Source organism: Erpetoichthys calabaricus, chromosome 8 (assembly GCF_900747795.2).
Source record: "Erpetoichthys calabaricus chromosome 8, fErpCal1.3, whole genome shotgun sequence".
NCBI lineage: Eukaryota > Metazoa > Chordata > Cladistia > Polypteriformes > Polypteridae > Erpetoichthys > Erpetoichthys calabaricus.
The window spans coordinates 83,087,096-83,111,267 of record NC_041401.2 but is presented as its reverse complement, the minus strand read 5'-3'; the positions used below and the strand labels follow the sequence as shown (position 1 = coordinate 83,111,267).

Here is a 24,172-nt window from a genome sequence, read left to right as displayed (position 1 = left end):
TTTCTCGCTACAGCAATTTTAACTCCGTTACAAAGTGATCCAAAGTCTCGTTTATACCTTGTGTCTTCTCATTAAACTTGTATGTCGCGAATATGGTATTGCAAATGGCAGCAGGAGCGTTTCTATAAACTTAATTTAAACTTACGGTTTACACCGTGCTTTGTTTCCGCAGTAGCTGCACTTATGAATATGCTTGTATGCGTCACTCGGTCGCTTCTTATTGTTTCGCTGCCTTCTCAATTGTGTAATGAATGTTTTCTTCAGCGCTCTTTGGGGCTCTTCCTTGTTTTGTACGTACTGCGTTCACAGTCAGTTCACGTGATTACGTGGGAGGCGTGATGACGCGATACGCAACTCCGCCTCCCACGGCCATGGAGGTGCACTCTATTACAGTGTATGGACAAAAAAGAGGTTCCAGTTATGACCATTACGCGTAGAATTTCGAAATGAAACCTGCCTAACTTTAGTAAGTAAGCTGTAAGGAATGAGCCTGCCAAATTTCAGCCTTCCACCTACACGGGAAGTTGGAGAATAAGTGATGAGTGAGTCAGTCAGTCAGTGAGTGAGTCAGTGAGGGCTTTGCCTTTTATTAGTATAGATAGAATAATCAATAAAATATTTTCAGTTGAACTTTTCAAATGATGTATTTCTCTTGCCTCACACTGAATATCCTGTGTTATTTCAAAATCACTGTACTTATGTTACATCTCCATACTCAACTCTTAAACATTAAACCAAAATTTTCTGTGGATGCCAAAAACTGCCCACTGTATTACCAGAATAATCAAAATTTCACTAAAAAGAGTTAAATGCATGATAAAGAATATGATACAATGTCATAATTATTTTTCCTAGGTGGACACCGCAAGTGAAGTTGAAGACTTGGATTTTGACGTGTCTCCTGTACCAGAACCAGAAATGAGAGTTCCTGCCAAGCTCCAGGTCTTCATCGCACGATACAGGTATCAACAGAAATTAGGCTGTGGTAATATCAAGTTAAATTTGCTATAAGTAACGAGTACAGTGTAATTCTTGTTGGATGTTTATCTCTCAAAAACAATTTAAATATATTACTTTTAAAAAAGGTAGTTGTTACAGAATCGGATATAATAGTACAACTGTTGTTGTGAAATGGATTACATTTGAGAATATTATGTCAATTTAATATGAACAGCACCAAGGTGTGTAATGTCCACGACACCATCCCAAAAAGTGATGTGGAAGAAACAATACAACCTAAAAAGCAGTGTACAATAAGTCTGCCATTCAGCCATAAAGTTTACTTTTGCTTAAAATAGTTTCCACACTATACTCATTTTGAACCTGTTCACGGTGGACACAGATCCAGGTTTCCTGACATCTGTAGCACATGGAATAATGTAACAGAAGGCTATTTTTAAAGCATGTCATAAAGTTTGGCTTTTATCACTGATTAATGAAGAGCTTTATTATTTTTACAGTTATAATCCTTTCAAAGGGCCAAACAAGAACCCTGAGGCTGAACTTCCTCTAACAGCTGGAGAGTATATTTATGTCTATGGAGAAATGGATGAAGATGGCTTCTATGAAGGTCTGATACTCCTAATGAGATGCTGAAATAAGGAGTGATTATAACTAATTAAACTAAAAAAGTCAAACTATAGCTTGCCAAAAGTGTTTTTGTAGATGTTAAATGTATACACTGAATTTTAATCAACACATCATGCACAATTGAATGTAAGTAATCATCTAGACAGTAAGAATGGATGACCTAGATTTCATGTTTGGGTCAGATAAAAAAGAGGTGTACCCTTCCTGACATTTGTTGTCATTATAGCATTTATTAGAGACAATGTACAGTGCATTCAGAAAGTATTCAGACCCCTTCAGTTTCTGCACACTTTATTGCATTATAGATTTAATTTTAAATGGATAAAATTACATTTGTTCTCCTCATTGATCTACACTCAATAACATATAATGACAAAGTGAAAACATATCTTCAGAAGGGTTTGCAAATTTATGAAAGATCAAAAACTGCAATCTCTTGATCATATAGGTATTCAGAACATTAATTCAGTATTTTGCAGAAGCCTTCAAGTTAGTCTCTACAAGCTTTGCACACCTGGGTTTATCCAGTTTATCATATTCTTTCAGGCAGATCCCCTCAAGCTCCATTAGATTGGATGGGAAGTATCTGTTAACTACCATTCTAAGAGGTTTAAGGAGACACAACAGAGAAGTCCAAGAGAGGGAACATTTGAAGGAAGAAAGGGATTTTATAAGAATCAGTAAATGAGATACACTTTAAGACATTATACCAGAAAACTTGGACATTCCCAGAACATGTGTACCTAGGGACTTAAAGGAGAAAAGGGAGTACAAGGAATCATCTGAAAGGCCCATAGCAAAGCTTCTGCAAAGAGTTAAATGTAAGCAGTTTATAAATTTTAATTTGGTATATAAGTCATTGGAGTTCTTAGATGCCAAAATCATATTGTTAAAAACTGTATTCCAGTCAAGAATAGCAAAATATGGAAAGTAGCACTCCCAAACCTACTGAACTGATAATGTGTTTAGGGTGGGATGTATATAATACATATACAAGCGTTGTTTTAGGAGATACCGAACAAGGGATAGCAAAGGATAAGAGAACACGAAGAACCAAAGAAACGTAGTAACACTTAAGAACAATTGAGGATGAACGGAAAAAGGAAGAGGAGGGAGTAGAACATTCAAATACCTGAGCAGTCAAAAATATTGCCAAGTGTGGAGATATAGCATGACCATAAGAACAGAAAAGAAATAGGATGGTCCCCGATATACAAAGTTGTATTATGTAAAATATGAGGATGGCAGAAAAAAAAAATACTGAAGTATACTTTTGCAGGTTCTTCAATCACATTATGAAACCAAATTAGCATTTAAACATAAACATAAATCTAATTAAACATAAATTGCCACACACAACAGTTTTACTTCAATAGTAAGTTTACAAGTATCTCTTGTTTTCCATTTGATACATGCATTGCAATACTTAATTTAAGCAATAAAACTTATAGCAGCTTTTAGTTTGTGAATCTGTATTACACTCAGTGCTAAAGTGGTAAGGAAATGGTTGAAACATTTGGGCATTTATGAGTTCTTATTTGTTTATTTATCACGCATCCATGTTTTTAATAATTCATGTATAGGTGAGCTGATGGATGGAAGAAGAGGGCTGGTCCCATCTAACTTTGTGGAGAGGGTTTCAGATGATGACGTGATGAGTGTTCATCCCCCAGAAGTCAGTGATCTTTCCCATAATTCCTACCAGGAGAGTAGCTTTCACAGCAGCAGTGAGAAGAATCTCCGTCTGAGTGTGAACAGTTTGGAAAAAAATGAACTGTGCCTTCTCGATGAAGAAATCACTTCTGTTACAGGGAAGGAGGACAGCATGATGACAAATGGGTTTGACTTGGAAGCAGAAGAAGTAGGAGATGATGTAGTGCCTTACCCACGAAAACTGACTCTAATTAAACAGCTTGCAAAGAGCATTATAATAAGCTGGGAGCCTCCATTGGTGCCAGCAGGCTGGGGTAACATATGGAGTTACAATGTATATGTGGATAAAGAATTAAGACTCAATGTTCCATTTGGCTCACAGACCAAAGCAGTTCTTGGACAGTTGGATGTAAGCCTCAAAGCCTACAGAGTGTCTGTACAGAGCATTTCAGAGAAAGGAAACTCAGATCAGCTGTGTTGTAGCGTTTTGGTTGGACGCGATGTGTGTGTGGCTCCTACACAACTCAAAGTAGGTAGTGTCACAGCTACTTCTGCCTGCTTATCTTGGCTGCCAAGCAACAGCAATTTTGCCCACGTAGTTTACCTAAATGAGGAGGAGTATGAGATAGTGAAGGCAGGAAACTATTCATTATGTCTCACCAACCTAAGGCCACATATGAGGTACAAAGTGAAAGTGGAAGCTCGGCCAAATCGGACACCATGGGAGCTATCAGTGCATCATCGGGAACGCAAGTGTGCCTGCACTGCATTCGAAACTTTGATGGCAGGTAAACATTGAGTTGTGTGCTTGAAGTATTGTAACTTTTGACAAGTCAGACATAATGGGTAGAGATAGGCCCTGCAAAGACATTACCTATTTTTCTGATATTTTTTGGCATCTGCAGGATACTAACTACACTTGGAATCACTCATAATATCTGAGACTGAATATAAATTCTTGGGTTATGTCACAATAAGTTAATATGCACATAGTGTAAGGTTCTGTTCAGAGTTAGCAGCCATTGTCTCAACCCAGTGGGTTCATCTGGTAATTCCAGCAATTCATGTGATTATTTTATCCACTATACACTATAGCCCTTTTAATGTTACTACCCAGAGTGCACTACCTATCTTACTTTAAGCGTCAGAACAATGGAAACATACACAAAACACATTCACAAGTTCTTTTTTCTTTACTACAGTGGTGTGTTATTAATTCTCAGAATTATTTATCATTTTTTTAAATATTATGCAACTTCCTCAACACTTCAGTGTGACTGAAGACTCTATTCAAGTGTTTACAGATGACATCATAGTCTCATGGTTGACAGCTGTCTTTTGTTCTTGCCCCTTGCAATACAGAGATGTAAGGAGAATCTGAACATTGTCATGCTCTGCTGCTATTGTGTGAAGACAGTGAGTGCGTTTACATGCACACGCATAAGTGAATTAAGGCGAATAACCCAGTTAAAGTGGAAAACCTGGTTATTTAAAAATGGCTTTAGAGTTTTGAGTGGACTGTTTTAGTAAATGAGTGCAGTATGTGCTACATGGTTTATTAATACCAACTCACAAAACGGTTTGTCTTTTCACATAGCCTTCCTTTACAATATTAATGCTAAAAAATAAACTATTAAATAAAGCATGACTATAGAAGAGAAACAGTCTAAATTGTATGTCTGCATATTTTACAATACCCCACCATTTCCCACATTGCCAGCTTTCATCCATCCATTTTTAAATATAGTTAATTTATGTCAAAATCTCAGAAGCTGGAGACAATTCTGGCAATATCATGTCTAAGGTATTTGCCTTCCCAAATACTAAAATATAATAATATAATAAAAAAAACAGTAACTACAATGATTCTTGTATTTATTAGGTCCTCCAGATGCTCCTTTGGATGTACAGGTTGAGCCAGGGCCATCACCTGGGATTGCTTTGGTCAGCTGGCTTCCTGTAACAATCGATGCAGCTGGAACATCTAATGGGGTTCGTGTAACTGGTTATGTCATCTATGCAGACACGCAGAAGGTTAGTATATGAACTTGTCTGGCTAATTAATTATGTTTTTTATTTAAAGTAGTGCAATTCAATCATACATGAAAACATGAATTGTAAGCTAACAGCCATAAACACTTACCATACAATATCTGTAATAAATTACACATTGATAAGTTTTCCTTGGTAAGGTCAAATAACTGGTTGACAAATTTTTACCATGGCAAGGAATTGTTTCTGAAAGTTTTTAAAGATTTTTTTATACTTTATACATGTTGTGCATTGAACTCTACTACAACAGGGCAGCATTTAATTTTATTTGAGATATACATACTGATTAAAATATTAAGCACTCGGTACTATGTCTTGCAAATGTATTATTTGATGATTTGTATTGACTTCCAGTTTCAGAACACCTTGTTTCCTCTAGGTTATTATTAAACTTTACTTTAATATTGGAGCAGTTCACTTAGGGTAGCTTACTGGATATAAATAAATGTTAATTATGTTTTTCAGCAAAACAAGAAATATGCACATAGCTCTTGTTTTTATGATGTGATTACACTGTCTCTGTATCTGTTTTACCATCTCATTATCACTCTTTGTTTTTTAAGGTTTTAGAAGTTGCCTCTCCAACTGCTGGGAGTGTATTAGTAGGCCCTTCCCAGATTCATATTCTTCAGGCATCGAAGGAACTTACAGTACGGACCATGTCAATGTATGGAGAATCTGTGGATTCTGTATCTGTCAAAATACCCTCAAAGCTATTTGCTGCTACAGCCCACTGTCCGCCTCTACAAAAGTTTCCCAGTGCCAGCAACTCCTCTGACATATGTGTTCACATGGTGCCACCCTACAGGGACTCTTTGGAAACTACTGCTGCCAAATCCTCTTTGCTTCCATCTCTACCAGATGCCACTGCGTCCAGTTCTGTGCAGACCCCAGATAAGTTTTTAAATTCAAACCCCAGTGGTGAACAAGCTGAGACCTACCAAGAAGACCAGATATCTATGGATTTCAGGACTGACTCGTTAATCAATACATCATCAGAATTCAATTCTGTTGCATTACATGCAGAAGTGCAGGATTTAGAATTGGAACCAATGGTAAGACCGTTTGCAAAGCTACATGGTGTAGTTTATAATAATAAAACGTTTCTGCTACTAATTTCATTAGGCCTTGACATACGGGTTTTATACATCTATTACCTTAAAATCAGTAGAGGAACTGACAACAGCAAAATACTGGGTTCAAAGACCTTCACAGGGTGCATCTTTTGCTATTTTAGTACAATTACTTTGACATGTTTTAATTACTAAATTAGGTTAATATTTAATAATTAATACATTATACAGCTCTTTTAAACAATGTATCAAAAATGAATGGTTAGTGGTGGATCATCTGTAAGAAACATTATTAGAATTATTTGTGTGTTTAGAATTGTACAAAGACACTTTAGCTGCCTTCTGTTTTTAACCAACTGTTTTGTTGTGGTACAAACCTTTTTTTTTCAATTGTGCAGAAGCACTAGTCAGTTTCTTATATTAGTAATACAAATACAGTTTGTCTTAAATAGATGCTTGTTTTAATTAAGAATGTTATTACCTAACAATGAAAGAACTGAATATTAAGGTGCCTTTAGGCATTATACACGTAACAGAGATTACTGTGCAATGATCTGTTAAATCTGTTTCATCTCAGTAATGTAGCAGTCAACAGCACAGTTCACTTAGGTAGCTCCAAACATTTAATTACTGGTATAAAAATATCTTGTAATTATGTTTTTTTTAATGTGTATCATCCACTTGATCCTTCCATCCATCTTCTAAACTAAGGGATTAGTTTACTCCAGCAGTATCATATAAAAGGAACAAAGTAACCCTCAATTGGAGATCCAAGATACACACCTACATTCATATATACAGTACAGGACACTTTAGATACATCAGCTAAGCTGAAACACACCTTTTGGAAATGCTGTAATCTCTAGAGAGATTGTGCAGTCCCCACACTATGCTTCACAATCCATTTATTTCAGATATTGTATTAGCAATGTAGGGACTATTTCGTGACAAAGCAAGCATTTGCCTCTGACTGGTAACCAATGATGGGACCAGCAATCAAATCCATGTCTTTGGAGCTTTGATGCAGCACTTACTACACCACCCTGTACATGTTGTTGTGATGAAGTAAAACTAGAAGTTAAAATACACACACTGTTTCTTAATGAAAATCTCTGGCTAGAAGCCTGAAAATGTATTTACATTTCAACATAAAAATTACACAAATCACTCAAGACAACACAACAGCTAAAATACTGTAAACTTCAGCAAGTAAATTAACATGTTGGTGCCACCTTGATTAGCAATGGGAATGACAGCGCTGCTATTAATTTTCTCTTTTGAAATTCAAGGTTGGAATATCTTCACCTAAGGACAGACTACTAAATCCATCCAAAGACTGTGAGAGCAGCTCTTCAAAGTACCCCACAGATTCCTATTCCAGGGAGGCCGATGTGAGTTGTTCTGAAGACTTGTCAGAAAGTCTGCAAGCCAAAAATATAAGGGGGTTAGAGCAAGAAGAAGAAGAAAAGGGAGCCAAGGCCAATGCCAGAGTAGTGTCCATAGAAGAATTCCTAGATGACTGTGAGGAGAAACAAGAGGTCACTGAGCAGCCAGGTCAAACCAAGAATGACTTTGCAAGACCAGAAAAAGCAAAAGAGGTTAGAATCATTTGTTTAATCACTTAATTAACTAATGTACTTTATACTTGGTAATGAACTTATTATCAAGACATAATGATAGAAATAACCCAGCGGACCCTCAAATGCCTAATATGAGATTATAGAGCAACACGATTTGTTCATTTCGTGTGCATCTGAGAGTTTCGTTTTAGTTGAAGAATTCAGAATAGCATGCCTTTTAAGTAGCAATGCATGCTATCACTTTTAGAATTGCACTGTTTTGAAAGACAATTTGATTGATTGATCAAGATTTTATGTGTGTGGGAGCAAAACTTTCATGATCCTGCTGGTCTTTATATTTTCATTTTGTTGATAATGTGGATTAGCACCTTTGTTTTTGCTGCCCTCGGCTCATTTTGGAAGATGCCCCCCCCCACTTAAAAAAAATAATAAAGTCACAGGGGCTGATGTTTGCCCTGGCAGCACTGGAAGCAAGGCAGGAACCAACTTTCAAACAAGGCAGCAGTCTATTGCAGGCCCACAAGTGCACACCTTCACAAAAGCTGGCTTAGAATTTTCAGATAACCTATTAATTATGTCTTATGCATGTAAGAAGAACACTCACCCAGACAAGGGGAGAATGTACATGGGATTTGAATTATGGAAGCTTCATACATCAGACAACAATGCTAGCCTCAGCATCAATGCTGTGCTTCTGTTAAATGATTTAAAAGTAATGGTTTTTACAGCTGCTTCTTATGTGTCCAGTGAAGACAGAGCACTCCCTGTCAGTTCTGTGTTGTGTTTAACAGAATTGAAAAGGTTAGGTGTTTGTGTTGAAAATCCCATGACTGTTAATGTCTAAAGATGCACACTATCTGTGTGGGGTCTGTTTGTTGTCCTCCTATCACCATGGAATTGCTCCAGGAATTATATTCCTGTTAGGCTGACAATTCGAAGTTGGCAATTTTGAGTGTACGTATGTTCTGTGATAGGCTGACCTTTTGTCCACACGTGAGGTATAACAGAAAATGTGGCTTCAGAAAATAGATGGGCAGATGCTCTCTGACATCCACTGCTCAACTAACATCAAATATCTTTTAGAGCAAGTGTTGTGATGGCAGCTTAAACAAGGATGTCTGACTAGGATTTTATAGCTGTTATTGAAGGCCTCATGTTTAGGTTGTTTTATTATAAAAAAAAAACTGAGAGACAGATATCCCTAGCTGAGATGCCCTTAGATTCATAAACTTATATTTCTAGTAGGTATTTTTGTTCATTTATCTTCTTAAACCAGTGCCCATATGTATTCTCAATTATTTTTATAATCCCAGTAGCCAAATACTGTATATGAAACCATAAAATATCAGTTAGCTGTAACCTCACATGCAGCATTACATCATCAAATTGTAAATTACCTTTGCATTTCCAGGAAGTGCAATATTCAAGCAACTACTTGTTATTTCAGGTTTTTATTTGTAAATATAGATTTGTAAAAGTGACAGGGTTTTGGGTACTGTATATAGGCTCATAAAAACTTCCAACCAGAACTATGCAGATACTTTGCACCAGTTTTTTATCTGCTGTTTAAATTTTTAATAAATATTTTTGCTCAGAAAATTATATTTTCAAAATGTGCTACAGTTTGCATCAGTTTACTAAGTTGTAAAAAGAAATGCAGGCCTGCTATACGTTCTTGATGCCAGCACAAGTCAAAATTAGGTGCTTTAGTCATCCCTTTTCATGCTTACAGAAGGCAGAACAAGGCAGGCTTTTAACTCTTAATGTTTCTGCATTGGAAAACACATAGTGACATTGCTAGTACATGCATATCAAAATGTAAATGACGGCCATTTTAGGGAATTTGGAAAGATTTAAATCCTTTACAAGAAATACTATGCTAACACACAGTTTGTAAGGAATGTCATAGACATGGAAAGGAGTTAGGAGTGATTATAAAATACATAAGATGGCCCTTGATGTTCAGTGGGCTTTTTGAACAATAGGAGTTAGGTTAAATATAATAGACACAAGCCAAAAAATGTTAAAGTTTGTCATATTTGTTTAGCCAGTGGCTGTGTTTTAATGAGCCCTTTTGTCAAAAAACAAGAAGTCTAACATCTCAGGTTTACATTTTAGAAATTTTGCTTAATTTTGCTTATGTTCCTTCTTTTAATCATAGGTGTGTTTGCCAGATGTACCTCAGCCAGTGTGTTACCCTCGGCTAAATGAGTATCACAATGATAGTAGTCGGGGTTCAGACCTCTCCGATATTCTGGAAGAGGATGAAGAAGAATTATGTTCAGACACAGCAGGGAATGAAGACGACAAGGATGCATTGTGTCAAGCTAATTTGGGGGTCAGCGTAAAGGTAATAATTCAAATGTGAAAGAGAAGATGTATACTGTTTCCAAAGTATAAGATAGGTACAGCGAAAAAAACTTATTTAGTAGAGGCAGTGCTACAAACAAAGGATCACAATAAAGTAATATTAAATGACAGTTTTATTTGTAAATGAGTGCAGTGGACGGAAGTATAAGTACCAGGTCATTGAAAATTAATTCCAGGAGATTGATGATTACGTTATCTGTAAATTTTAAAGTTTTAGTATTGATGTTTGTATTAAAATATGCAGTAGTTCTCATATATTTATGCTCACAATTCAACAAGACAAGGGTCAAAATCATTGATGAAGAGCGTTATTAATTGCATGATGATATTCATTTTATGTACTTTACCCCAAAAGTTGGCTTACAATTCCTGAGATGAATGTGAAATTACATGTGAAGGATATGTGGTTAGTATCACTGCAGAACCAGAACCTATTCTGGCAGCACATTGTGCAGGCCAGCAATAGGTGTGCCCTCTAATTACACACTTCTTACTGGCCAAATGTGAATCCTCAGTCAACCTGACCATCAAATGTTTTGGGAAATGGAAGAAAATTCAGTCAGACCATGGAGAGAGCAAACTTCATGGTCAGTGACAAGGCCAGGATTTAAACACAGTTTCAAGTAAGTGTACACTGTTGCCATGCTACCTAATAAAGTTGAAAATTTTCATGAAGTAACATCTATTCTTCTAGCAAAAAGTTAATGAAGGTATGCCCTTATGGCTGCCCTATCCCTGATTCTTGCAGCATAGGTGTCAGGGATCATGGCCCATCCTTATGTTAAGTATATGTCCGGGTAGGACACTGGTTGTAAAGCTGCAAAAGATGCTCACATCTACATCTAGAAAGTCTAGTTTTGACCATTGTGATATTTTCTAGGATGAGGACATGAAAATATTTTAATGACTTGTATAATGAAAACAATGCATACCTAATTGTAATAATTCCTATAATGTTAGCCCTTGTTTATCCTATCTGATTAATGAAAAATAATTTTTAGTCTAGTTATTTTAGATTTTTTTTATCAAACTGTTTTTATTTTGTTTGTTAATTTTTCTTTATGTGTTCTTTCAGTATGCTATATTTTTAAGGCTACTGAACAACTTTTGTTTTGTTTTTTTTATCCTGAGAATTAGGGTAGTTTGGAGGTCTTTTCATTTTTTTCCTTGCTGTTTTATGTTTTCCTTATTTTTTTATATTTTGTTTCCTTTGCATGTACATGTATGGTCCTCTCGCTTACCCACTTCTTATTGTGCAACACTACATTGGCTAACTGTACAGGCTCACTCTGACACGTGGGAGACGGACAGTGATGAGGAGATTCTGGAGAAGATCCTGGAGCTTCCACTGCAGACCCGTCACAACACAGAACTTTTCAGCATCCCAGAGGTCACAGAGGAGGAAGATGACGAGAGCCTAGATGTAGAAGAAGCTGAACAGTCAAGTAGAACCAAGATCCAAAATCTTTCAGTAACTGCAAATCTTAGCTCCAGTCAAAACTGCAAAGTGTCATGTAACAGAAGCCATGCCTTTTATGATGAGGAGCACAGTGCAGAAAACAGTTGTAAACATAAAAAACAAGAGGAGGCAATAAATAATCGCCTCAAATTACAAGAACAACGTAACCTCCCCCTGCAGCCAATGAATGATGAGAGCTTTAAAAGCCAAATCAAGCATGGGAATCCTTGTAGCAGGAGCAGGCTGCATCCTCATAAAGATCCATCCTTCTTCCCTACAGATGGTAAAACTACATATTTAAAGCATTCTCAGGAAGACTTTGACTGTGACATTTTTGTATATGTCAATGACAAGGAAAACAAATCAAGGAGAGGTCATAAACAACATGATGGCTCCTTAAATTTAAAACATGATAAGATGCCTAGAAGCCCAAGGGATGTGGTTTCTGCAGAACTCCGCCAAACAACTTTAAAAGTAAACAAGCATTACCCAGTGAAAGCATCTAAGAGACAAAATACTTCAGCAATAAATGGTGGGGAAATTGATATAGAATATGGTACAGAGGATGATGAAGAAGCTGTAACTGATGATCCATCCATGGTTGATGTTGTCCAGATGCATTCTGGTTGGTGGAGAAAACACACTGCATCTGAGAACCTTGAAGAGACCAACGATAATTTACTTCACAATGAGCTAACACAACCCAGTGATATTAAAACGGAGCTGAAAAAACAGCTGAAAAGCGAAGACACAGTTTTACAGTCAAGGAAAAAACAACATCACTGGCATCATGACAATAGTAGTGCGAGGTCATCTACCTTGGCTGATCCTGTCTCCCATTCCAGAGGGAAGGGGTGCAGAGAAATTGGGGATTTAGGCATCCACGGTAATGAATATGCCAAAGCTGTATGTTGGAAAACAAAATCTGAGCAATCGATGAAAGGGCAGCACTCTGACGAGCTATTCTCACGGGTGTGTGATTCCTCTTTTGTTCTGGTGTGTTGTTAAAGCCAGCTTTCTTTCCTCACCATTGCACTGCTCTTTGTTAAAGTACCTCAGTTTATATCCTTTATACAGCAGCTCCATTTCTTTCTGTAGCACTGCTTTATAGTGGTTGTGGTTTGTGTATTTTATCATGTTTACTGCTCTTTGTGGCTTACTAAGTAGCCTCCTCAGTGTTGTTCAAAATGCTGTCAGACCTGTTACAGAGATAAAAACTAAATTCATGCTTTCACACTATATTTTAGGTATATGTGACGTCTATAGTGTCCGTGACAACTCCCAAGTGGACCTAACACTGTATGCACTCTTTTAAGTAGGAAATGGAACAATAAGTTAAGTTTTAGCAATTAAGAGCCCGGATATATTAAAGATTTTTAGGGCCATACATCCTTATCACATGTAAGACGCATCTACTAGAAAGATGCATATGCATTTGCCCCACCTTTTAGAGGGTAAGGCTGGGATTTTTATATGGATGAGTGACTAAATATTACTGTGCTTACAGTTTGCACTTTAATACATATTAAAATTATCTGTAGAAATAATGTACTGCTAAGCATGCATATTTTTATCTGTCTTTTACCAGCAATGTGGCCTAGTGGAGAACATACAGTACTAGCCTCTAAAGATTGCTGGTTCATTACTGCCTCTGTAACACAGAGCAAATCATCCAATCAACCTTTACTCGATCAGCAAAAATTACTATTAAACAGTGCATGAAATAAAATAAACGGTTGTTTGTAATGCAGTTCTTAACTTTAATTTAAATGTGAAAGTATGTCTTCAAGAAAGAAAGAAAAAAACTTAAAACACCCAAATATTCCAAGGAGTAAGAAGTGCGAAGAGAGTTTAAAATTTAGCTTATATATTAGGGCTCAGCTCCCAGCTGTGCTGTTTGTGAATATCCCACACCCAAATTTGTATGCCATTTATGTTTAGTTGCAAACAAGTTTCTTTTTGCATAGATGAAAATGTATTTAATCTTTTACATATCTGGCATCTTCGTCAGTACTGCGTCATGTTATAATTCAAATTTTCAAGATCTGGTCAGTCCCATTTAGTCAGCAAAATTGCAGTTGTACAAGCTTGCAATGTTATTTGCACAGTCATTTCACAATTATTTTACTCCTTAGTATGCTCTGTCCAAACAGGTTTGATTGTTCATGATGGTATTTATTAAGTATAATTTAAATTAAAGGCAAGTTTTTTATTTCAGGAAACTATGGCCAAAAATGACTCTAGAAACTTGTCTGGATCCTTGAAAAGACTGTCAAATGAATTGGTCCCAAATACTGAGCATGTAGACAGCAGACCATATAAAGGTGAGAGATTCTGTTAATACTATCAATAGAATGCTTTCCAAATATTTAGTGCTCCTGAAAGCTTCAAATACTGGGCATCAATTAAAATGATGTTTTCCATTACTGCAAATTTCATTCAAACTATTAGACACGATACAATAAATTAACCCCATGGTGCAATTTATACTGCGATTTAGATTTCATGATAAAATATTCCCACAATATGGAATCTTCATAAAAGAAATGTACTATATGCTTAGTGTTACTTATTATTAAATATTCATAAATCAAAACATTGCAAAATAAATTCAAATTAGAAGGTGTTAAAGTATTATTTTGAAAGCCTTTTCTTTTATATAAGAATAAAGTAAAATAGATATAAATATTGTAGTAATCATCAAGATTGGAAGGCACACAGCAAATGACAGTTGAGCCCAAGAATGGTGTGTTTATTTAACAACAAGCTATGCTACCCCTCAAAGATAGGTTGAAGTCTAAGTAATCAACGGAAACCTGATGTTAACATTTGCAGTGCACCATGCAGTGCATATGTCTCTGTTACATGCCATTTGGTATGGGGTTCATAAAAGCAGTGTTAATGTTTGTGAGGCGCCATCTATTGGAATGAAAAATGTAATACATTTTAATCCTAAAATGTTTGTGATGTGCTGTCTTTTGGAATGACAGAGACATAGCAACCAGACAGACACACAGTCAGACACACTGATACTTACCATTTAACACTAGAATCCCTGAAGGTTACGAAAAAAGTTGTAATGGGGATTGGTCTGCGGATGCAGTGGTGCATCTCTGAAACAATGTTGCAATTCACTGTGATTCATTAATAAGTCTTTCTTTCTCTCTCTCTCTCCCCCAAAGGGGGGAAATTTATCTTGTTAAAGAAATAGATAGACAGACACATACACACATACTGTGGTTTGAAAAGGCACCAGAATGACTAAAACTGAAGAAAATCAGAAAACTTCTGACTGTCACAATCACAGTGAAGCCTTATCCAGGTGTATTGCTGTTGGTCTATTGGAGCCCCAGTAGTGTTTCTTGACACACTTCAGCTGAATGATTTGTTGGATGAAATTCCTCAGTGTTAGTTTGTCAAAGAGAGAGGATGAGCAGCACTGTTCATGATGGCACTGATGTTTTATTTTAATTCTGTATAACATTTCTATCTCCAGGGTGGTCCAGAGTGTGTCCCATAACTGAGTTTGTCCTTTTAATTAGCTTGTTGATTCGGTGGGCCTCATTTAAATTGATGGCCCAGCACACCACAGAGTAGAAAATTGCACTGGCCATCAGAGTTGTAAAAGATGTGAAAGATGTTACTACCCATATTAAAGGAACATAGTCTCCTTAGAAAAAAATAGCCTTAACCCTTTCTTATTATAGTTCCTCTTTGTTATGAGATCAGTCCAACTGGTCATTGATGTGGACTGGCATGGAGGCTGTTTGGTGCAGCGAAAGTCAATAACCAGTTTATTGGTTTTGCTGATGCTACATTGCAGGAAATTCTTTCTACACCAAGAAACAAAGTTCTCCACCTGACTCATCCCCTAATTGATATACCCCATGAATGTAGAATCATCTGAGAATTTCTGCTCACATCCGTATCAGAAACATAGTGCTTGAGTCTCAGAAACTGTGGTCTTCCCAACATATAGTCCATTATCAATGGGATCATATGGTCATCCACTTGCATATTTCTGAGCTTACCCCTTAACAGGGATGGCTGGAAGGTATTGTACTACTGGTCTGTAGTCATTAGGTTAAGAGGCCTGCCTTCTTTGAAACATGAACAACGCAGGATGTTTTCCACAGTAGTGGCACATTCTGGAGCCTTAGGGATAGACTGAACAGGTGACAGAGAATACCAGAAAGTTGGTCAACACAGGCATTAAGAACTGTGGACTGAGTCCATCTGATCCCATAGCTTTTCATGTGTATAGTTTGCTCAGTAGTCTCCTTACTTGGTCTTCAGATATGGACAGCCCATACTGGTGGTTAGAGGTGGATTCATTATTGACCATTCCAGTTGATGTAGTAAGAATGGTGTGGAGGGACTGGTCATTGGAAGAAGGTGGTAGTGGAAGGGAAAATCTATTAAAAATGGGTTCAGGGTGGTAGCTTTATCCACATTCCCTTAACCCTGGATTGCTTGAGTCCATTAATAATGCTCAGTCCTTTTCAGTCATCTTCTTGTTATTCTTAGTGAGTTTGTTTTCTATTTTGGCTTTATAAGCTTCCTTTCTTTCACTAAGCTTTTTTTTTATTTAGCACTCGCTGTACCGCCCTTCAGAGCCTCTTTGTCACTGGATTTGAATGCTCTTACTCAGGAGACCTTATATGTACTTTCCGTTTCAAAATGTAATGTTATGAATAAGTCCAGGGAAATTTTATACTATACATCCTTCACAACAGGAATAATGAAGAGAAGAATCACAATCGTCTAGTCTTACAGTATGTCTTAATCACTTCCATCTGCTGTTCAGAGCTGTGGTTTTCTCCAAACTAACATACAGTATTTGTAAGATCTTTGTCTATAGAACAGATCTGGATGGAGCTTGAGAGAGCTGAGTTGCATGCAGCTCTTTGACCTAAACAAATAATCTTCAGGAGTCTCTTTTCTTGACATATTTTTATTAAAGACTTGCTTTTATGTAGAGGCTATAAAAGAGAGAGAATAACAAGTTGCTACTGATGGGTGATTGATATATTTCATGAGCTGTGGTATAATCTAATCACAAAATTCAAGGCATGGACCCCATATGACCTACCTTGATGCAATTAGATCCTCACTTATACTTAGGCTCAGAAAGGCTTAGCTGAAACATTCCTTCTTAAGAATGCCTCAGAGCTTGAGTTCTTATGCAAGAGGTATTGAAGAAAAGACTCTCTTAAAATTCTACCATAAGCTCATGTAACACATCCCTTGGTTTCTTTCCTTGCAGAGGCCCAAAGGACAGCCAGTACCCCAGATAAACCCATAAGCTCAGAAGTTGAGGACTATCCTGGCGAGAGCAATGTTCGCATTTTTGTAGCTCTGTTTGACTATGACCCGGCTACCATGTCCCTGAACCCTGATGCAGTGGAGGCAGAGCTTCCCTTCAAAGATGGACAAATTATAAAGGTAAATTATTGAAGACTGCAAAAAAAGATTGAATTCAGAAAGGATTATTATGACATTTATAATATATATAAAATATACATTTTTACTTTATAAATTATCACGTTAAAAAAAGAGTGGATATCATCAGAATAACTTAATTTTGAAGAAAACGTTACTGTTTTATAATTTTGTCTTGTTAGGTGCTTACTACAATAATTATTCCTTGTACCCAATGTCAAGGAAACCTTTTTTTAATGTTTCTTTAATTTAGCATTCATTTACATAGTAGATTAGCAACATTCAGTTGTATGTTCTTTGCCAGATAATTTTTTTCTTCTTGCGTGATTTCTCGCTCTTGAATTAATTGCATTGTTCATTTGTGTTCAGTGATACTATAAGTTACATCACAATATTTGTATCAAAGAAAAACTGAGCTGGTGTGTGTTGGGAATTGGAAATAGTGGGTACTGTATGTGTGATGCCCAGGTTGCCCACTGCTGCCATACTCCTGGGTCATTGATAGATGTACACCAAGAATGGACTGGGCGCACACACTCAGCAAGGGTAGATGTAAAAGTGCATAGTGTTTTTTATTAAAAAAACAATTCAAACAAAAGTGTCCAAAGTGCAGTGTGTGACGATGCGGGTTCAGCTCCATGCTTCCTTCTTGCTTCTGGGAGCCCTGAACCCATCACCGTCAGTAATGTCACCGATGAGCTTGGCAGTGAGGCATAAAACAACAACAGGAAACAATGCTTTAAAAACACAAAGCCTGGTGTCTTCTTTTACCTGGCGGCTCCCCTGCTCCTCCCATCTGGGCCCCGCAACACGAGAGTCGCCCTACTAGCAGCTGACCATCTCTCTCCGCTCATCTGGTGTGGAGGCTTCCCAATCCCTGGCTTCGGTTCCGCACTCTCCAGACCGAGACTTGGGTTCCCCAAAGGCCAGGACGCTCACATTGGGGAATCCATCACCCAAGCCTCCCGACTCCCGCTGCCTTCTCTGCCTTACACGACCAGCCGTCCTTCATCACCAGTCACTCCACCTCCTTGTTCGCTCAGCTGGAGCGACCGCTTCCTTCTGCCCCACCGAGTGTCGGCCAAACACCCCTTCTAGGGCTCACTATCCAGCTGCCCGCCTGCCTGCGAGCGCTCGCTCTCACCGGCTCTCTCCTCCTTGCTGCTTCCTGCACCCTCTGTTTCTTTTCTTTTACTTTTTCTCTCCCTAGCCGCCTCGCGCCCAGGAACAATTACGGATGCGGATGGTTTCTCACCTGTGCACTTAGGTGAGAAACGTCCCCATTGCGAATTCCCCAGGAATTGCTTCAGCCACACAACCATGCCCTCTCCCTAAGCCATGAGTGTGGCGATTATTTATTTAAAACCGGCCCTATTGAAAGGAGCTGTGGACCCGCTACACCACACAGTGCAATTACTTTCATAAATAAATAATCACAATAAAAATTGAGTCTTCTTGTAGAAGTTACAGTTCCATAAATAACTAATCCAGTAAATAGGTTTTAATCAGGTTAAAACCACTGTCAGGATCTATTCATAAAAACTATCACAAGCCTTGGTGCATGCCTCTAAAACCAACACCTACAGTGCTCACCCTTTCAGATTTCTTCAGTAAGGGGAGACATCCACCAGCAAGCACAGTCTTTCTTCAATATGGTTTATGTCCCCAACACCACCCCAAACATTCAGCAGGGACTCTGCGAACCCTGCTTCTTTTTCTCGTTGCCATATTTTGGCATTCAGCTGGAGTTACTTAGTGGTTGGTTGCTCCTGATCCTTTGGTGCTCAAGAAGGAGTGACTGTGCCCTGTGAGCGCCGTCCACTCACTCCAACTGGGGCCACTTCCTGACCACTTGCCTCCACACTGCTGCATCAGCTCTGCCACAGTCCTGCCTCTTTTCTTTTCTTTGTTTCCTTCTGATGTTAACCTGTGGCTCTTTCTTTCTCGTCTCCTTTCTCGTTCTCTATCAGTATCTGTCGATATTCTTACTCGGGCACATCTTAATTATAATCTCAGGAATGTTCATGAGGAAACTGGCTTAGCTGACTGCTTTGCACATGAATGTGCAATCAGCCAATATCCACATCAACACCCTTGAGCCGCCCAGCCACATTATTGTGTGCACCCATGCAAATTAAATAGAGCTTGAGTACAATGAGAAGAAAATTTCATGCTGTTTGTTTCCTCTTTAAATTCTCCAGTAAAAAACACTGCCGCATGTTGAGGAAAAAAAAAACACATATAAGAAATATGAGAACAGTGAATCTTGCACTTGTAACAGGGAAACATGTAGGTAGGTGTGTGTGACCACCATTCCAAAACAAGGCATTGTACATATATATTAAAGTGTGTGTTCACTTTCTAAAAGTTTACTGACCTCAGGTACTCAAGAACTAATTCAAGCACTTCAGGTAAAGTGAAAGTGCTGTGATGGAGTAAAAAGAATTTTACAGTTTCATTTAGTAATATCTTTTTTGTGGTCTTGTCCAGCCTGACTCCAGTCATCACTTAGTTGTACTCTGCTGAGAGTGCTGCATTGGAAAGTGAAATGGTATTGCTGCAGATGATTGACAACCTAAAATGGAGACTCAGAAGAGGTGATGGTTACATCTGGAGCATCGTTTTAGAGACAGACCCACCTAACATAGCATATGTGTGAATCTAGATTTTCCAAAATAATTAAAACCTAAAAAACCCTGCCTAACACATACCTGGAGGGGATAAGAAGAATTATCACAACAGAGTAAAAATACAACATTAGATTGTTAGGCAAATGGATGTTCATTACTGCTCTTTTTATTCTGTTTCAGATTTTACTGGTGTTGGCTGCGATATGAGCATGATACATTGTGCTCTTATGGAGAAATAAAGGCCAATTTTTGTGAATGTCATTTATGTTGATTTGTTTGATGTGATTGTCCATTTTATTACCTCAGGCCAATGTGAAAAAAAAATTGATGACTAATACCCTAATCTTGTTTCTTGGGTATGTTACAAGGGTATGCATGGGTGCTGCAGGAAAAGAGTGTTAAAGCCTTTAAAGTATTTTCTTTCTAGGTACAGCTGATTTTTGTAGTCTCAATGCAAGATCATGAATGACTTTTGCAGACCGAGAGACACTTTATATTGGCTCATAAACAAAGCAAGGGCTGTACTAAGAATGTAAGAATATGCATTTTGCAAAAAACATTTATCATCATAGAATATAAATTTGGAAGTATTTATACTTGATATTAGAAAAAAAATATTGTCTTCAGGGCTGTAAGTCAACTAAGGCTTCATAATTGTCAAGTCTTTGTTATAAAATGACACAATTAGAAGGTAGCTCATAACTTTAGGAGCATAGCAACTTTTGAATTTACTACTTTAGAGTAGAGGATAGCACTGACAATTTTTGACCGTAGTAATGCAGCAACCAAAGGAAAATTAGTGCTGGTTGTTTATGTAAGTTGTATGTGATTTTTTTTTTTTTAAACTGCAGACAAAAGAACATTCACTTCATAGGAGTCAGTGACAGTACTTACTAAAAATTATTGAATGATACAAGTAAAAGTGTTTCATTCCAGGTGTATGGTGATAAAGATGCAGACGGATTTTATAGGGGAGAGTCTGGGGGTCGTTTTGGCTATGTCCCCTCCAATATGGTGTCTGAGATTCTAGCAGAAGATGCAGAAACAAAAGAGCAGGTCCTCAGGCAGGGCTACCTCTGGCCCCAGGGTACTTCAAAAAACACAGGTATGTAAAGGAAGACTACACGAGTGACAGCCTTCTCAGGGAAAAAAGGATAATCCACTTTAGGAACTGAGTGAATGCAGAGATATATCAAGTAATTGTTGTTTTTAGAAATGTACAAAATATTGTAAATTCATCTGTGAACTTTTTCTGTAGTGTTACTCATGTTGTCAGTGGTTCAAGTGTGATAAGAGGAATACACTGTAGTAAATGTTCCTATCATTACAATAACAGATGGCTTACTACAGTACCCCGTTGTAGCTCGCTTTTCAGCATAAATGTATTTTTTTTTATTAATTTTGCTTATAAATAATTTAATAAAAATGCATTTAACTTTTAATGCCATTTTCATTTTAAATAAAAGGAAGGAATATAAAAATCAAACTTGATATAATATCTGATTAAAGATCAATGTTTTCTACAGCATTCCACCTATAGACAAATAAAGATACTGTAAATGCAAGCAGCCATATTTGTCTTAAGGAACTGACATGCTCTCAGTTAGGACATTAAATATTGAATTTGAGATACATCAGTACATTTAACACTTCAAATGCTGTAAAGATAAGCTTTATGTATCACAACGGTTTGGGCAACAGTAACTTCAAGTCATGACACAAATTCATTTGAGATTAATGAGTCTGCAAAGGAGTTCCACTGTGTGCCAACCACCAGGCCATGTTCATTTCTTCAGCTTCATGTGTGAGTAAATTATGCATAAGTAATTAGATATTTAAGAGAAAGACAAATGCTTTGGGATGTTTATAATTCAATTAGCTAACATGTTTATTGGTTGAAATTAGTTCTTAAAAATGTTAAATGTGATAATTCTACACGGTTTGTAGAAAGAGTCTCCTTCAATGTTAAAAGTCCCCATTTTAAATAAAGAACAATATGCAGTGTTTCAGCCAGTGTTAAGAGTTTTTATGACAATGCAACATATGCTGCTTCATCACAGCTCTTTACTGAATCGTAAAATGACTGATTAAAAAAAAAAATCAACAGAGGACTAGCAATATTTACAGAAGGTTGTTTCTTGTGTTAGAATACAGAACATGGAAAAGAAATAGATCACCATGTTTGACTAATTTGTATTTTTGTCCTAATTATAAATTGCTGAATACCGGGGGAAATAATATGCAACTCTCCGACAGTTAGACTTCTTTAATATCACCATCTGTCACTGTATTTCAGATAATAACTGATTTGGTTTAGGTTGCATGTGGCACTGTTTAAAACACTCTCCACTGGCAAGAATTAATGTACTGTGTAATGTGTTGTTATGTTGGCTAAAATGTTGTGAAGATGCAAGAGGTGCATTACCTCACTCCTGTGTTACTAGTCATTGGTTTAATGTGTTACTTATCTGTCATTGTGTGTCATTTTGCTTTTTGTCTGCTGCTTTATTTTCCCTTTCTCTTTTTTTTTGGTTCTAAATTTTATTAAGGCACTCGCTCGCACGCTCAGCTTCCGCGCCGCCCTGTTCCGCCACCGAAACCCAGGCGATCAAAAAAAGGTGTGTCTTGCTTCAAGCTCTGTCTTTTTTTTTTATTATTTTAAGATAAAAGCTTTGTAAATAGGAAAATTAACAATTATATAAGACATGTGTACTGTTCTTTTCATTATAAACTACAATCCTAAAATGAATAGATACACAATTACAGTATTTGTTTCTTCTAGAATAATCATCATAGAATTCCCAGCCTACACACACCTGGTAAAATGAGATCCTGCCCTCTTTGTATTTAACTGATGATTATATGCATTTACAGTTTTATCATACTTTTCTACATTTTTGAGTGCAAATTTTACAGTTTGAAACTTGTATACAATCATTATTTTAAAGTATATTTGTTAAATATAAATATTACATTTTACCAAGCCAGTCTGGAATGTTTCCTGCTAGAATTCCAAACAGTTGACCGATGCATCTTAAAAAGAAAGGTAGTCTCTTTGAGTCATATTTGAGACGTCTCAGAATGCATTTCTGATATCTGACAGTGAAGTTTAATTATATTTTTCATGCTTCAAAATAATATTCAGATACCTTGAATTAATTTTTAACCCTAACCCTAAAATATATTTCAGGTACTCTTGAAATGAAAGTTGACTTATCTTGAAATACATTTTAAGATATTTCAAATGTAGGAGAACCCCATTTAAAGATGTCAGGAAATACATTAAAGTTTTAGATATGTCTAATTTATGTATCTTTTAAGGGTAAGTTAATTTGAAGATATCCAAAATGTATTTACAAGTGATTTGATTATATTTTGAAATATTCTGAAAAAAACACCAGGCCATTTTCAGATACCTCAAATGCATCTTCAAGATACCTTAAAATGACAGGAAGACACAGAAAATTTTTAAAGAATGTTATTTTATGATATCTTGGATTTTATTTCAGATACATCACAAAGACCATAAAATTGCTATAGAATATCTCAGAATGCATGGGACCTTATTTCAAGATTTCTCAAAATGCATTTAGAATATCATAAAATAGATGTTTTGTGAGGTATCATAAAATGCATTTTAAAATATCTCAACATTGTAATTTGGCTTGCCACATGGATGACTTTTTGGCACAAGCAGCCCTTACTGCTCATATTTGTGAAGTTGCCCTTTAATGTCAGTGTTCCAGTACTTTATTGCCCTTAAACCCTTTTCAGCATTTCATTCTCCGAAGTAAAGGGACACACATTTTGAAAATAGTGGTAAATAAACTAGTTTGAAAATGTACAAGCTAAAAAAAATAAATATTCCTTTACTCACCGAAAGCCTGGAGCTTTGTAATGCCAGCATTAAGATTTTATCTTTCTCAGAAGCTGGTATTTTAGTAACATTTTTGAATATATGACATACTATTAATTCAGAACTAGGTATCCTTGGCATATTGTAACAGAGCTTTTATGTTGATTCCTTCATTTTATTTATGTACAGTATTTATTTTTTGGTGTTTGATTTGTTGCATCACTCTGCTTCTTTGTTGCTTGATTCTGACCTCTGCTGCTTGAGCTGCACTCCTAGAGTGCTAATGATGACCCTTTTCCCTTCTTTTAGTTGATTCTGCTGGTGCCTTGAAGGAAAGTGTCAATCCTTCTAGAGGTTTGAGCATTTTCATATGATGAAGCTGATATGTCATATGTTTTGCAGAATTGCTACTGGGGAAAAAAATTATCTGGACAAATGCACTTGTCATTCATGCATGATTTTGCATG

The 24,172-nt window shown here is 36.9% G+C and overlaps 1 protein-coding gene across 2 annotated transcripts in view; it reads left to right on the top strand.

Moving 5' to 3' along the window:
* Positions 1-24,172, top strand: part of LOC114655773 (peripheral-type benzodiazepine receptor-associated protein 1) — a 380,104-nt gene that overhangs the window by 339,191 nt on the left and 16,741 nt on the right. For both annotated transcript variants that reach the window (XM_051930810.1, XM_051930809.1), the window contains 13 exons: positions 856-962; positions 1,461-1,570; positions 3,174-4,031; positions 5,126-5,277; positions 5,859-6,350; positions 7,658-7,966; positions 10,110-10,298; positions 11,601-12,749; positions 13,996-14,101; positions 17,044-17,222; positions 20,786-20,954; positions 22,399-22,467; positions 24,015-24,059. In XM_051930810.1, the coding sequence (XP_051786770.1) occupies positions 856-962; positions 1,461-1,570; positions 3,174-4,031; positions 5,126-5,277; positions 5,859-6,350; positions 7,658-7,966; positions 10,110-10,298; positions 11,601-12,749; positions 13,996-14,101; positions 17,044-17,222; positions 20,786-20,954; positions 22,399-22,467; positions 24,015-24,059 (3,934 nt within the window). The remainder of the gene's footprint in view (positions 1-855; positions 963-1,460; positions 1,571-3,173; positions 4,032-5,125; positions 5,278-5,858; positions 6,351-7,657; positions 7,967-10,109; positions 10,299-11,600; positions 12,750-13,995; positions 14,102-17,043; positions 17,223-20,785; positions 20,955-22,398; positions 22,468-24,014; positions 24,060-24,172) is intronic.